The sequence below is a fragment of the Rhipicephalus sanguineus genome, chromosome 8 (genome assembly GCF_013339695.2).
Source record: "Rhipicephalus sanguineus isolate Rsan-2018 chromosome 8, BIME_Rsan_1.4, whole genome shotgun sequence".
Lineage (NCBI taxonomy): Eukaryota > Metazoa > Arthropoda > Arachnida > Ixodida > Ixodidae > Rhipicephalus > Rhipicephalus sanguineus.
Window position 1 is genome coordinate 97483154 of NC_051183.1, and position 15674 is coordinate 97498827.

The 15674-nt window shown below is 44.8% G+C and overlaps 1 protein-coding gene across 1 annotated transcript in view; it reads right to left on the reverse strand.

The window, feature by feature from the left end:
- The window catches only part of LOC119402234 (uncharacterized), a 94913-nt gene extending 79544 nt beyond the window's left edge, over positions 1-15369 (reverse strand). The window contains exon 1 of the mRNA XM_037669368.1: positions 15218-15369. Coding sequence (XP_037525296.1) covers positions 15218-15346 — 129 coding nt within the window. The 5' untranslated portion in view covers positions 15347-15369. The remainder of the gene's footprint in view (positions 1-15217) is intronic.
- Positions 15370-15674: the final 305 nt, after the last annotated feature.

Sequence of the window (15674 nt, forward strand, 5' to 3'; positions counted from 1 at the left end):
TTAAAGGGACCGACAACTGGCCAGAACGGGTGATTAGATCCTGGTGGAAATGAAAAGGCCGTGAATTATAGTGACAGATTCCAGAAAACTTTTCGCGATCTGAGTAGGATTTATATTTTTAAATCGCGTTTAAAAGTAACAAAAACCGGTATGTCGCGCAGCCTAGCGCGAGCGCCATGAACTAGACGTATGCAGTCTTAAGCACTTTGTTGTACGTAGTCCAATGCTTTTACACGCACCAGAACGAGGGCTGAAATTTTGAATATGTATGTTATTGTCAAATCCCGTTTGTTTCTAAGGTAAAAGAAGTAAAGCATGAGATGCGGCGCTGCTTTCGTGGCTTCCAGTGAAACAGAGGCTGCGGCGCATGCGCGCGGCGTCCGGCGGCGTTTCCCGCGTACTCGACTCTCTTCTGCTCTCGTCGTATCGGACTTTTGAAGAGCAGCACGCGAGTTTGCGCTGCTGCTCGTAAAATGCCATCGACTTACTGTTCTGTGGAGGATTGCTACCACTTCATGAACAACACTGCTGGTGTATCCTACCACTTGTTTCGCTTTCGAAGGCTTAGCTTGGCTTGGCTTGACTAAAATGTGATAAAGCGACCTGTGTACGGCCAAAGTACTTCTTTAAGAAGCCCCAGAAAAACGCTATAACTATTGTAAAATAATTTAATAGGCTAGAAAGCAGTAGTCGCGGCACGTCCGCAGGCTTTCCAAACGTAACATCCTTTTTATACTTAGGGCATAACTTGTCACCGCTGCTGGCGTATAATCGCTATCGCGCTCACCTCTCACTGTTTGCAGCATGTGATATTAAGACTGCATAATCGCTGCAGATCGAAAAACTCTGATTACAAATGTTTTACGGCGTTCTCCGCGTTACCACTCCGTGATTAGAAGCTATGACCGGTAAGCTTCCCGTTGCACTCAAGAAAACGGGTACCACAAAAGTTGGTTGTCGGTCCCTTTAAGGCGCTCGACTGCTGACCCGCAGGTCGCGGGACCGAATCCCGGCCGCGGCGGCCGCATTGATAGAGGCCCGTGTACTTAGGTTTAGGTCACGTTAGGAACCCCAGGTGGTCGAAATTTCCGGAGCCTTCCACTATGGCGTCCCTCATAATCATATCGTATTTTTGGGATGTTAAACCCCAACAATTCTAATTATCATGGTGACGGTCTGTGGATCAGAAATGATTGCGATCGTTGTGTGGGAATGGCGGGGCTACATGTGACGCGCTGTTCCTGCACCATGCTGGTGAAGGAAGGTGTCGGCACGCGCTAGTTGGTATTCCACATTAGGCTTGCGTACAGCGCAGGAAGAGACGAAGGGAAAAAAACCGATACATATGAACGCTGAGTTCCAACCAGTTATTTATTTCGAAAAACATGCATAAAAAACAACGTACACCATGGCCGTAGCCAGGAATTTTTTTCGGGGTGAGGCCCACCTGCTGAAAACCTTGAGAATTTGAGAAAAATACCTACTTCACCAAAATTTGGGGGTGGGGGGGGGGAGGGCGGGGGCGAGCCCCTAGGGCCCTGCCTTCTGGCTGCGAGCCTGACATACACAATAGTACGCGCTCCAAAGCCACAACACAGTGCGTGATAATCCGCAAACCTACACGGAACGCAACCATTACCCTAACGCGGACAAGAGCGCATGTGCAATTTCAGAAAGGCCAGGTTACAGTGTAGCCAGGTCTTTCTGTGTGCTTGCAGACTGACCCCCATGCTGGTGGTCAGCCTGCAAGCCACTACCGGAACGAAGCTCTTTTGTGTCGGCTGGGCATTTTCCAAACGTGTACTAGCATATACACGCCAAAAATTTATCTTCAATCCTTCTGACAGCAACGAACGTATTGTTGTTATTAATTCCTCCTCCATTTCTCCTTTCTTCCTAAGAACAGTTGCTGGGGTTTTAGGAGCCAAAATCACGCTAAGAGGACGATGCATGCCGTAGTGAGGGGCTCCGGAATAATTTTGACCACCAGGGGTTGTTTAAATAGGTCTTTTCGCATTTCGCACACATCCAAATGCGGCCGCCGTGGCGCGGAATCGAACCCGCGCCCTCGAGCTTAACATTGCAACACCGTAGCCGCTAAGCTACCACGGTGGGTCCATCTCTTTCCTATCTCTGCTCCCGTAAAAGAGTATTTATGTCACATTTTTTGGAATTTGATAATTAAACAAGTGCCCTTACGTTAGCGCAATGCTGATGTATCAACGATTGCGGTAAAAATAATGGTAACGAGTTTGCATTTCGAACGCCCTTTGCGAGTTGTGTACAAAGACAAAAGATTGTGTCACCAAGAAATTACAGAAAACGGAGAACGAAAATTAGGAAATGTGTCCAAATTACTTAACGATCGGCTCTATTTCATATAAAAAGGTCTGATTTGCAAATACTTCCCGGCTGTATACTTCACAATACCGACGCTAAAAATTTTCATAAGTTCTGGGAAATTCAGCGATCTGCATACGAAGTCGCACAGGTGCCTCATACACTGAGATTCGTTTAGGATCATAAAAGGTATTGAAGCAAACATAACCGTTCTCTAAGTATATGAAGAGCGTTATGGATACATAAACACAAGCAATATGGACAGAAGAGGGAAAGGTTCTCCAATACAGAACGTTGAAAATCAGTGGGCAGACAGAGAATCATCAGAACGAACGCAGTCAGAGAGTACCACTACATAATTTATCTTGAGAACTTTCTAAAATTCTGGCGCGTAGTATGCGCAACATTAGCACAATGGTAAGTGCCACAGAGTCAGCAGAGCAGGCTTGATAAACAAAACGAGGACTCCTTATCGAGATCTTGATGCTCTTTTCCTGAACTATACACTATTATATATAACGTAACGACTTCACTCCACCTACAGGGTTTTTCCATTGTACGCGATAGAATTCTAATCTGCTGGACCGTTATTTCAGTTCGCTTCCGGCGCCACATAGTGAAGGTAGAGTTTCATATGGAGATAGCTTCTGCGCTTTGTCACCGCGGTGTTACGGAAGTAAAATTTTGTGTTGAACAAAATTGTTACTGAAACAGCATTTTTCTGCTGATCAACATTTTCTGACGTTCAATGAAAATCCAAAATGTAATCTTTTACTGGCATTCCGTCAATGCCGCTACACATATTATATTACTTCGAACTAGAGTGTACTAGAACAGGGGAGTGCCCGGAACGAGCTTCAAAAACTGAAGCCCTAAGAGGCTCAATCCGCTTGTAGCGCTGCGATCGGTAGTCTGCAATGTGTCGTTGTTAAAAGAGTTGCGCGCGGCTCCGCGAAAGTGGTGTAGGGGTAGAATGCCCGCTTCCCACTTAAAAGGCCCGGGTTCGAATGGTAGTTGCAGTGGGTGGCTTTTTTTCGTAGTGTCTACGTTTATAGCTGTGTTGTTTTTCTTTTCTCTCTTAAAACTAGCTTCAGTTGCTACGTATTGCTGCAAAAAGTAACGTGAAATGAGAAGTAAAATAGAAAAAAACTTCACAGTTAGCATAGTTATTTGCAGTGCCATCTCGTGGGATTCAATCTCGGGGGCTATACCTTATGTTTTGTTGAATTCCGCGGGATGGCGCTTAAAATATCTACGCTCACTGTGAATTTTTTTTCTATTTTACTTCTCATTTTGCGTTACTTTTTGTAGCAATACATAGCAAATGAAGCTAGTTTTAAGAAAGTAAGGAAAACCAATACAGCTATGAAGGTAGACACTACGAATAAAAACCCACCCTGTACAGCTGCGATTCGAATCCGGGCCTTTTGAGTGGGAAGCGGGGATTGTACCCTTGCACCACTTTCGCGGAGCCGCGCGCAACTCTTTAAACGACGACACATTACGGACTACCGATCGCAGCGCTACAAGCGGATTCACCCTGTTTGGGCTTCACTTTCTATACGTTGGTGCTGCGGCCGTTCTGAGCACTCCCCTGTTCTATAGTCGGTGACAGCCTAAGAATAAATATAAGCTCCGCCCACGAGGCCGCATTGCTCATATTTTGCATGCCTCCGCGCTACAAACGAAGTAGTTCCTAAACAATGGCAATAATTTTCACTCATATACACCTTATTTTGCAATACTGCACTGATATTGAAATAAAGAAAGCAAAGCTAGATAAAATAAATTGTGAAGGCACGGAGTTCAGCGTCAGCATAACAATATATGTGTTGTTTAAATCGCAGCCCCCACCGCGTTCATCTCGGAGTCTATACGAAGAAGTAATGTACATCTCAAAGGTGATGTTTCTGAGCAGTACTTACTAGGTATTAAAACAAAGAATGCCAGATTTAACATAAAATTTAAGATTAAGGAATCGTTATTTTATGGTTTCACAGAACAAAACCGGCACATTAATTCCATTTGATAAAGGTCGTTTGTAATTTTTTTGCGAAACTCTCGCCGTCAGTTTTCTTCACTGTCCGCTGTAACTATGGCAACTGTGACTCAAAGCGAAGTATGGCGAAGTATTCTGAGATCGCCTTTGTGAATTCCTACTCTGGTGTTGCCGTAAATACCGCATTTGCGTCTCAAGTCGCCGTGCTTGTCATCGTGCTTGAGGAAAACGTCAAGGCTCCATTTGACGTCTTGTTTCAGCGAAATAAAAGCGTGTTGCACACATGGCGTTCAACTGTGGGGGCCATTGCATGCGTTGCCGTTACGTTCACGCCAAGGAGGTGTACGCGGCTAAATTGGCATTGACTAAAAGCGTTTTACGTGGGATTGTTTCTTGCTTCGACAACTTGCACTGGCACTGCTATTACCTCTTAAGCCCTTTAACGTTCAAGTTTTTAGTTAATTTATTATTTATTTATTACATACCTGCGTCGCCCCCGTGGGCATTACAGTAGGGGGGGGGGGGCACTTTTGCTAGAAGAGGGGCCCCTACCTTCTATATATGTGTGTGTCTGCGCGAAGGTATATATATCTATACGTAGATTGTGAAGAGGCTGTCATCGGTTGCCGTAAGACAAATAGGAAAAGGATACACGCTTCTCAAAAGACAGTTTATTTTCAACGTTTCGATTGGAGACCGATCTTTATCGAGGGAAAATTTACGAGGCTTCGATGCGCTTTTATAGCATCGTCCACCGTGCAGGTAGGACGACAAATAAAAATAAACAATAATAAATGTAGCAATGAAAAAATCAGTAGCCAAAAGACCACAGTTATACACTCGGGCATAGAAAAAGCACGTGCATCCTCGAAGGAAAAAAAAAAAGGAAAACATATAGATGTCTATATGGATAATCTCGGTGAACACAATCAGTAAGTACATTTCTTTCGTACATTGTGAAGCCCCACCTCTCCAGCTCCTCCCTCCTCATTTGTGAGGGGGTGAGTAGTGAGGGGGTGAGGCTTTACAAGAAGGGATAAGCGATTAAAAAAAAGGGTCTATGCAGTATAAGCTTCACGAGTTTAATATAAACAAATTATCACTGCGTTGTACATGCACACAATACACGCGAAATTTAAAAAAACGCACGTTAGACAAAAACAAGAATTCCAAATATGATATCGTGAAGTAGGATGCAACGCTATTAAAAACAAAAGCTTTTTTTTTACTCAATAATTGTTTTAGAGGCGTCACTTCAGTTACGATCACGATCCATGTAATCGACATGTCACAGCGAGCGCATCATTTCACGGTCTGTAGACAACGATTACCTCGCACGGCGTTTCTCATTGCAAGGGGTTCGTGCATCGAGCGCGATACTTAGGCGACGGGCACTCAACCTAGCACATCATTCTGAGCTGGTTAAACTAAATTCCGTTGGGACGACGCAACTGCGCCAATAGGCACACGTCACATATTCACAAACGCACCAGATGACCACCAGTCTTATAAATCACACACCACTGCATATTCTCCACACCTGGTTTGTTTACTTTCGCATTGTGTTGTGCTAACGAGCTATGTTGGTCGCTTTCTTTCTCTCTCTAGCCTCGTCCGCACATACGTCACTTATATAGGCGCACATCACGGCACATATCACAATAGATCACCAAGATTCCCACGTCGCAAGCTCCAAGCAACACACACACGCGCACACGTGGCAACGCTAATGCCATGGCTTTTGCGGGCGGTAAACCGTACAGAGACGCGCACATGCGGACTTCACTTTCACCTCACTGCACACGAATGAACGCGACGACAATCGACGATGTGGTGACCCTTAGGCGATATGCTTGATGCATTCCAAACGATGGAGGGAAGACACGCCGTGTTGCAACTTGACGCTGCCAAAACGACGGAACGCGTTGTAAAACACTCCGAGCTGCTGCCGCTTCGGTTCACTTCAAACGCGGCACAGTCACAAGCTTCTACTGCATCGAATGACGACCGGCGAGGACGATACTGGGTACGTGCGAATAACAGTAGGAAATAGTTTCTTCTGGAAGTAACAAACACCGCAGGAATTTCGAAATGACGGATCTTTTTCTCGGTGCAGCGGTACCTCGCCTCTCGTCGCGAACGGCGCCATGTTGTATTTTTCAGTGGTTCGTCTTAACCGTTACGTCATGGTAAAGAGCGGCCGTAGTTGGACGCGCGTAATACAAATGGACAGCGGTACAGTTTACTTTTTATTCTTAGCTTGTCACCGACTATAGTACACTCTATTTCGAATTGAAGTCACAAGGGCATCGAGAGTGTGCGCATAAGGTGTAGAAATGGACGGCTAAAATCCTGACTTTATCTGAAGTAAAATTATGAAATTCTCCTTGAAACAAGTCCAATTTAAGGAGTCGATTTGACGCAATGCAATCGTTAAAACATGGCTGACTCTCCGTTGTTGTTGTTATGTGGGTTTGAATGGCGCAAGGGCCGTGTTTGGCCAAAGACAAATAATGGGGTGCGAACAGTGACCAATGATATACTATGAGGGGATGTAATGGGGCTGTGGAGTGGCCTAAAAACTGGATATATAGACGCGTAAAAGATATGCATGGCATAAAATAATGACAGTGCTGTCTGAAGTGGTGTATGAGTGTTGAATGAAATAGGTGTGAAATGCTATTAAAATATTAGAATGTGGGAAGAGCACGAATGCGTTGTCCACGCTTTTGATCACAAAAGTGCTAATACAACAAACTAAAGCACCGGCGTCTCTTCAGAGGCCGTGCTACGGATCACCTGGGATCAAAGCATGACAGGTATTGACGTCTTTTATAAATGCAAACAGCGATGCGTGTTTAAAAAGCGGTTCCCTGCCTAAAAAACATTGATGGATGCATCGGGCTGACTCTCTCGGATTCGAAAGCAGACGTAAGCATGAAATGGCCATCGCGGAAGCAGATCCGTTGGAGATGATACTAGCCACAATCTTAAATGGAAATAGCGCATGTTTGCAAGGGCGCACCCCATCGCGCCACACCATACTCTGTACTGGTTTATATAGTGGACATTGTTGTTCCCTCTCACTGTGTGGGATAAATCTTCAGCTTGGCCTCGCGTATGCGGCCAACATACGACGCAGGAGAGACGCTGGTGCGCCGCGCACAGTGTGGCGCACCAGCGTCTACTGGTACTGACTCTCGAAGAGGCCGCGAAACCATTTTTACTGGTGTTCCGGATGTACTCGTTCTGTTCGCGCAAAGATACCCGGAAGCTTTATTTGATGCCCGGATGATTTCGTTTGAGAAGCCGGATGTCTCGTTAGAGTGCCCGTATAACGACGCTGCCTTTCAGCTTAAGGTTGCTAGAATTCCGCCTACTAAGGAAGCTAAAGGTACCTCATGCTTAAAAATTTTTACCCTTTCTTCACGGCTCATGATTGAGCGCTCATTTAACTTAATGAAATGGATAAGTGAACTGTTGAACATTTCCTTACTAGCCCAATACGTCAAATCATTTCATGTGCCAATATTCTTCGTTTTTTGCGCAACGTAAATACGTCGTAAGAGCTATATTCAGGAAATGAACAAAGTGTGTTGTTCCAGAAACCTTCACTGTGGTACTTCTAATAGGCAGTACAACTTTCGCATATTCTCCATACCCCGGCAGGGAACACTTAACCGTCATGCGCCACAGTCGACAACATCTCTTTCTTGTTGACCTGCTCTGTCTAGCAGTGTTCGAGGCCTTTTGATGGCCTCACGACGTCGCAGCTTCAGTGCAGCACCTGAAAGCAGCGGCTAATCACCCGCACTCACCTCAATTCTGTTCTGTTTGCTACGTGTACATGATGATATTGAAACGAGTACTTTTTATTAATTGAAGTCTCTCCACTTGCGCATGACGCTCTTTTTTTATTCCACACTTGTTAAGTGCACGGACACCTTTTATGAAAATTTCACGACAAGCTGCATGTCGCCGTATTGACACATGTCCTTAAAGCTCCACCATCCCTTTCCCCAGTGTAGAGTAGCATACCGGTCCTTCTAGATTGATTAACATCCCTGCCTTTCCTTTCTCTCCTGTTCCTTCCTTGACACATGCAAATATCCTTTGTTTCATCATCAGCCTGTCTACGCCCACTACAGGGCAAAGGCCTCTCCCGTGTTCCGCCAATCAACCCGCTCCTGTGCATTTCTGCTGCCACGTTATACCTACAAGCTTCTTAATCTCATCTACCCACCTAATTTTCTGTCTCCTCCTCACGCGTTTGCCATCTCTTGGAATCCAGTCAGTTACCCTTAATGACCACCGGTTATCCTGCCGACGTGCTACGTGCCCGGCCAACATCCATTTCTTCTTCTTGATTTCAACTATGATGTCCTTAACCCCTTTTGTTCCCTGACCCACACTGCTCTTTTCCTGTCTCTTAAGGTTACACCTATCATTTTCCTTTCCATCGCTCGCTGCGTCGTCCTCAATTTAAGTTGAACCCTCTTTGTAAGTCTCCAGGTTTCTGCTCCGTAGGTAAGTACCGGTAAGATGAAGTTGTTATATACCTTCTTCTTGAGGGATAGTGGCAGACTACCATTCATGATTTGATAATACTTGCCGAATGAGCCCCATCCCATCCTTATTCTAGTTATTTCACTCATGATTCGGCTCCGCGGTTACTACCTGTATTAAGTAGACGTACTCGTTTACAACTTCCAGTGTCTCACCACGTATCACAAAGCGCTGTTCTCTGCCAAGATTGTTCCACATTACTTTAGTGTTATGCATATTATTTTCAGACCTACTCTTCTACTTTCCGTATCCAGTTCAGTAATCATGAGCTGTAATTTGTCTCCCACGTTACTCATCAACGCAATGTCATCAGCGAATTGCAGGTTACTGAGATACCCTCCATTAACTCTTATCCCTAATTCTTCCCAATTTAGGGCCCTGAATACCTCCTGTAAACACGCGGTGAATAGCATTGGAGAGATCGTGTCTCCCTGCCGTACGCCCTTCTTTATTGGGATTATGTCGCTTTCTTTACGGAGGACTATAGTGGCTGTGGATGCGCTGTAGATTTCTTCCATTATGTTCATATAGGCTTCGTCGATGTCCTGATTCCGCAGTGCCTGCATGACTGCTGATGTCTCCACCGAATCAAATGCCTTCTCATAATCTATGAAGGCTATGTATAGGGGTTGGTTGTATTCCGCGCATTTCTCTATCACCTGATTTATAGTATGAATATGGTCTATTGTTGAGAAGCCTGTACGTAATCCTGCCTAGTCCCTTGGTTGATTGAACTCTAATGTCGTATTAATTCTGTTAGCAATTACGTTTGTAAATAGCTTGTAGACAACGGACAGTGGGCTGATGGGACTGTAATTTTTGAGGTCTTTGACGTCCCCTTTCTTATGGATCGAGATGATGTTGGCATTCTTCCAAGATTCTGGTATCCTCCCCGTCGAGAGACACTTCGTATACAGGGTGGCCAGTTTTTCTAACATAATCTCTCCACCGTCTTTCAACAGGTCTGATGTTACCTGATCCTCACCAGCTGCTTTGCCTCTTTGCATTCCCTTTAGGGCTTTCTTTACTTCTCCTGTCAGTACTGGTGGGATGTCAGATTCCTCTGCGCTATTACTCCTTCTTACGTTATCATGCTGACTGTCTCGGCTGCTGTACAGATCTCTATAGAACTCTTCCGCTACCTCAACTATTCTATCTATATTGGTTGAGACCTTGCCGTCCTTGTCCCTTAATGCATCCTTTTTACAGCGAAAGCTGTTACGAGATCATTTCACCGGCCGTTCTTGGCGCCGTAGTTGTCCGCCGCCGCCGCTGCCGGTGTCCGTAACCAGTATCGCTCGAAATAAGAAAAAAAAACGAAATAAGAAAAAAATTCCAGGATGGAACGAGGTTAGAACCTGGGCCCTCTGCGTGGGAGCCCAGTATTCAACCTCTGAGCCATGCCGGTGCTTGAAACTGCTTTGCAAAAAGGTTCTATACAGGCTTCATGTCGGGAAGGAACTACATTAGGATATGCAATATAGCGTGGTAGAAGAGTAAAATAAGCACCAAGCGTCGCACAACGCGAATTCTGTAACCAGGCGTCACACAATGCGAATTGCGCAACGAGTAGGTTGTTGAATGCTTCCAACCCATTACAAAGGGCTCTGCCATAATTCTTCATCGTCATCAGGCACAGCATCAACAAAGTGCGCATAATGCCTTACATGCGTTTAGCAGGTACCAATGCTCTCCGTAGAATGACGAAAAATGGCACAGTGCCTGCTGCCCTACTTTTTAAAAATTACAATGATATATAGCGTATTGGGTTCCTCGCAAGCGCACCTGTATTGGTTGCCAAGGAAGCCCATAAGCGCATGATCCACTTCCTTGGGGTCTCAGTAAAATTACAATGATTTATAGCTTAGTGGGTTCCTCGCAAGTGCACTTGTATTGGTTGCCAAGGAAGCCCAGCCCATAAGCGCATGATCCATTTCCTCATGGTCTCAGTAAAGTTCTCCCCCCCCCTCGTCTCTCTCCCACGTCAACGTATGGTATACAGCATGACGGGAGAGGGAAATAGCGACCGGGCTTCACCCAATGCAAATTACATAACTGGTGGGCCGTTTAAAGCTTCCAACCCATTACAAAGGGTTGAGCCATAATTCTTCATCGTCATCAGTCGTCGCGTCAACAAAGTGCACATTATTCCTTACAGACGTGTAGCTGGTGCCTCGCTTCTCCGCAGAATGAAAAATAATGGCTTAGTAGGTGCTTCCCAACTTCACCAAAATTGTGATTTATGGCGTAGTGGGTACCTTTCTAGTTTACTTGTATTGTAGCCCCAGGAGAGCTTACAAAGGGCTCTAGAAACGCCGCTTTTCCAGCTTTCGCTGTGACTGTGCTGCGGTTTCAGCGCAGGCCTGGCGTTTTTTTTTCAAGATGCCATGTACTCTATCTCCCATGGTTACCAGATTCGGGAGAATGATTACTGCGGAATAAAGCGCATTTTTGATCGAAATTGCTGATGTGTTGTTTTTACCTTGTTTCTATTTATAAATATCTGCTTCGCCACTCCCTCTTGACGCACGTCATATAATGTCGTATTCACCATTCGGTCATTTCTTGGAGGTTTTTCTCCAACCTTTACGAACATTCGGAGTGGCATTTTCAGGATAGAATACCCTACAATGTATATTAGAACAGTCAATCTACAAACAGTACCTACTATACAGGGTATCTTAGCTGGGAAGACGCATTCTGGATATGTAGGGGAAAAAATGATCGAGGGCAGTTTTTTTTTTTTTTTTTGTGAGACGCAACCTACTGAAGCCAACAGATAAGGAAGCCATGAAAAGCACAGCGATAATTATTTGTACACTTTGATTGAAGAACAACAATTATAACGTCACTTTATTTGTCTTTATGTCATGATTACTGCATTTCAACTGAAACCTACGACCAGATATTAAGGTGAGATTCCGAAATTCCCGTTTCGTAATGAATTGCTTGATGTATGTCAAGCAATATAGCTATATATGCTACGAAAGCGTTGAGTTCAGTACAAAGGTCACTAAAGCGAATTTCTCTCTACATGTCATCAGACTTCGACGAAGAAGGTATGTAGACGCCGGGGTTCTAGCTTCCGCCCCGACATCTAGACTGCTTGTGAACAGAATGAGTATTGAATGCTAATTAAGAAGTCCTTTCAGTAATGTGCTACAAGCATCAAATTATTACGTACGCGAGCTATAATATTTGGTACTAAAACGAAATTATATATATATATATATATATATATATCCGAGAGCCGTTCGTCACTTTCAAGATACTTTCAGAATTCACACCACTGAAGAAGGAAAAGTAGGTGTTGCGTCACGACAGCCTTTTATTTTGTTAAACACGGCACAAGGCTAAACAAATCTTGGTCGCCCGATTTCGTCTAAAAAAACTGTGGATTTCAGAATTTTCTAGAGGCTGCCCCCATTCTTTTGGAATATCTCTGGCAACGCTGAAAGGGCTCTGCGTATATCTGCTCTATAAATCAGCAGCTCCGTGTTTCTAATGCGGGGTCGTTCTCGATCGATGTCAAGTCTCGACTATCGCACCCAACATATGCACATGGTTGTCCAGGCGCTGCACTTTCATTGAGGCCACGGCTTGCGAGGTATGGGAGCCAAAAATTTATTTGATTCAATCCTGTGTGGCAATTTATAGACGCAAGAACTCACGACCGCTTCCGAATGTCGAGTGGCTATTAGGCGTACCCATACATCTGTATCACCTGTCCGAAAATGAAACTCAAGTGCAACACAGTAGAGTGCGGTTGTGCTAAAGAATATTGACTGGCAACGATTTTATGTCGGACGCCACAGTTAGGGTCTGTCGTGTCACCGAACTGTGAAGACATAACTATTTAGGAATGACTATCCGAAATTCCTTCTGCTTGTACCTCATATCATGGTCATTAACCGTACAGGATCATGACAGCGTATACGGAATCTTTGGCTGTTTTCAATCTGTTGCAGCTGGCGCTCCTCACCTCCCTTAGAGATCAAGTGCCTCCAGAGTTGACGTCTCTATTGTCGACGACGGCTTCCGGTTTCCGCAAACAACGGGCTCCAGCCCCACACTTTCTTTTCTTTCCTTCGAGCTCGACGCTAGTACTCATTCCACAAGGTGATCGGTTTTTATCTTCTCGCCTTTTTTAATGGACTATCATCGTTCACGTACTTGCTGTCCCCCCCCCCCCGCAATAATAAAACCGCTAAAATACACTGCTGCATCGTATGTTAAATTTGGTAATAAAAAGTCACACGGTCCCCCAAACATTTCCACAAGGCGACTAGAAGAGCGAAACCCATCTTTTCCGTCGTATTTTTTATACTCAATCGATTGTATTAATCCCGCCAAAAAGCTTTCCGCACCCGACGTGGTTTTGCACAGCCTCCGGGATCGGACTCGCATGACCGTGCAGTGCCTCCGTGATCAGCCCACGTTTGAATAAGCTACGACACCTTGTGAGGACGTCACCATGTGAGGTGAGGTCATAATGACGTTACGATGACGTCACAAGATTTTCCGACCTGTGATGTCATGCTGACGAAAATATGACGTCAGTCAGGGATGTCATCACGCGATGATCTTGCATCACTCGTATCGACGCTGCCGATGCCGATCACTTTTCCCGTTCGAAGGTGTCCGCCTTGAAATCCCATAAGTAGTAAATTCATGATTATATTCGACATCATAACAAATGTGCTTTACATTGAAGAGACACGCAACCAAGACACATTTAGCTAGTGTTCTATAAGTCAAACCAATTTGCGTCACAGCGGAGGCCTCCCAACAAATTTCCGGGAGCGTTGAAGTCATGGTCGTTGAAGTAGTTGAAGTCAGTGGTTGTAGAGTGTTCCAGGACGTGCTCCATCACATTATAAAGTTCAGGTTTCCTCTGGCGACAATTAGGTAGAATGTAATTGCACAAACAGTAATTCAATTTTTGGGGCGTCTTTTTCGTGTACAGGCCATCTCACTGAGCGTCTGAAGTGGTAAATGTTAAGTAGCTGCACCATTTACCCGCCGTAAAATTACTACTACACCGGACGTGCCAACAGTGACTTGAATGGCTTTACGATAGCCGGGATATCGACCTGGATACTTCCATTCTCTTTAATTTAGAGGTTTTACCACTGCTGTGCACAAGTTTGAAGCAAGCACGTCTCTTCCACCTCAGAGTAGCCTGTCTAATTTATCCGAGTCGCCCTGATCGATTTATGAACTGTTTCGCCGATCCTTGCTGCATTTTATGCACCAAATTTACTTGTTCGTTCATACGAAACGTGCCTTTTGTGCCGCACTAAATCCAGTATTATGCATAACGGTAACCTTCCGAATAACATATGTTGGAGCCATTCCAGGCTGTGAAGGTGGGCGACTAACGGAGCTGACCAGCGCACTCCCGCCTCTGCTCTCCTCAGCGTTTTTTATAGGTACGCTGCGCCTCGGGCGTTCTCATAATGAGCGGTCGACCGATGCTCGCCACTCAAGACCGCGCCAGCGCAGCGGCTACACTCGACTTACGTGGCGAAACACGTACGAGAGGCGTACCGCACCACTTACACTTTCTGCACTGTCCACCGGTTGCGCCGATTGCACTGCCTCCGGTATCAGCACACTTTCATCGATCAACAACGTCAAAATTTATTTACTCGGAAAGTCAACGGTTTCCTCAAAATGGATACAACCGATAACAAATTCTTCGAGCCTGAGAGTTCATCCCATTTATATTGAAATAGAACATCACTTACATCACAATAAATAGATGTGTAATTACACGCTAATTCAGATTAAACACTGCAAAATGCGCAAATCAACATTTGTCCACCTTCCCTTCCTCGCAGTATAAAATCAAGCGCCTTGCAATACAGTTGTGTAAATATTACAGGCTTACAGACTTCCCATAATAATTCGCGCCTGATGGGGTTATAATCCCTAAATTTACACCAGGACAAGCGCCAATCAATCAGCAGTGGGAGCTCCTGCATGGAACAAGAGTGCTTGCTCTGTCTTATGAATCTCGCTTCCGGAATTACTCCATTAACGTGCGAGGCTTTACTTCCAGGTTTTCATCCTACACGGAAGAACAGCCAATTCAACCGTTACCTTCTGTTACATCCGACTAGACAGTTAACGGTAGACTAATGAAATCACGAACGCTTTTTATCTTGCAGCCATTAGCATCGTGTTAGAGGTGAATTACAGGTAAACTTTTGCTTTAAGCGAAATTAGCGCTCAGATGAGAATAATTCGGTTATAAATATTTTCAAACTCCCGAAAATAATTGAAAGCAGAGAGCGATATAACACTTACATTGTAACCATCTTTTGAGGTTTCCCCAGACTGAGTTCCGCTAGAACTCCCACATTTGTCATTTGCGACGCTAGCTGCGAAAGCGCTAAGAAAGCTTGCGCACAAAATGAGTAGCTTGATCGCTGCCATCCTGATTTCTGCTGCTCGTCTATTCGAACCGCGTCCAATTTAAGGCGTCTGTTCCACGCGAGATCGTAGGAGGAGCAATTTTACCCCTTGCTGCAGAGCTGACGAACAAGCGCGCATTGAACTGTTGAATATTTCATAAACGTCGACGCACAGTCCTATTTTGTGTTTGTAATTTTTTTTTTATTGGGAGTGAATAGAGAGAAAGCGTACTAAGCAAAGAAACAATACTCGTTTCTTAAGAAGACAGTGCTCGGTGGTAGCAACAGATTCTTTATTCATACAACAATAAAGGAGCAAAAAAGTAAAGCAATCTTCCTCAGCAGGCTGA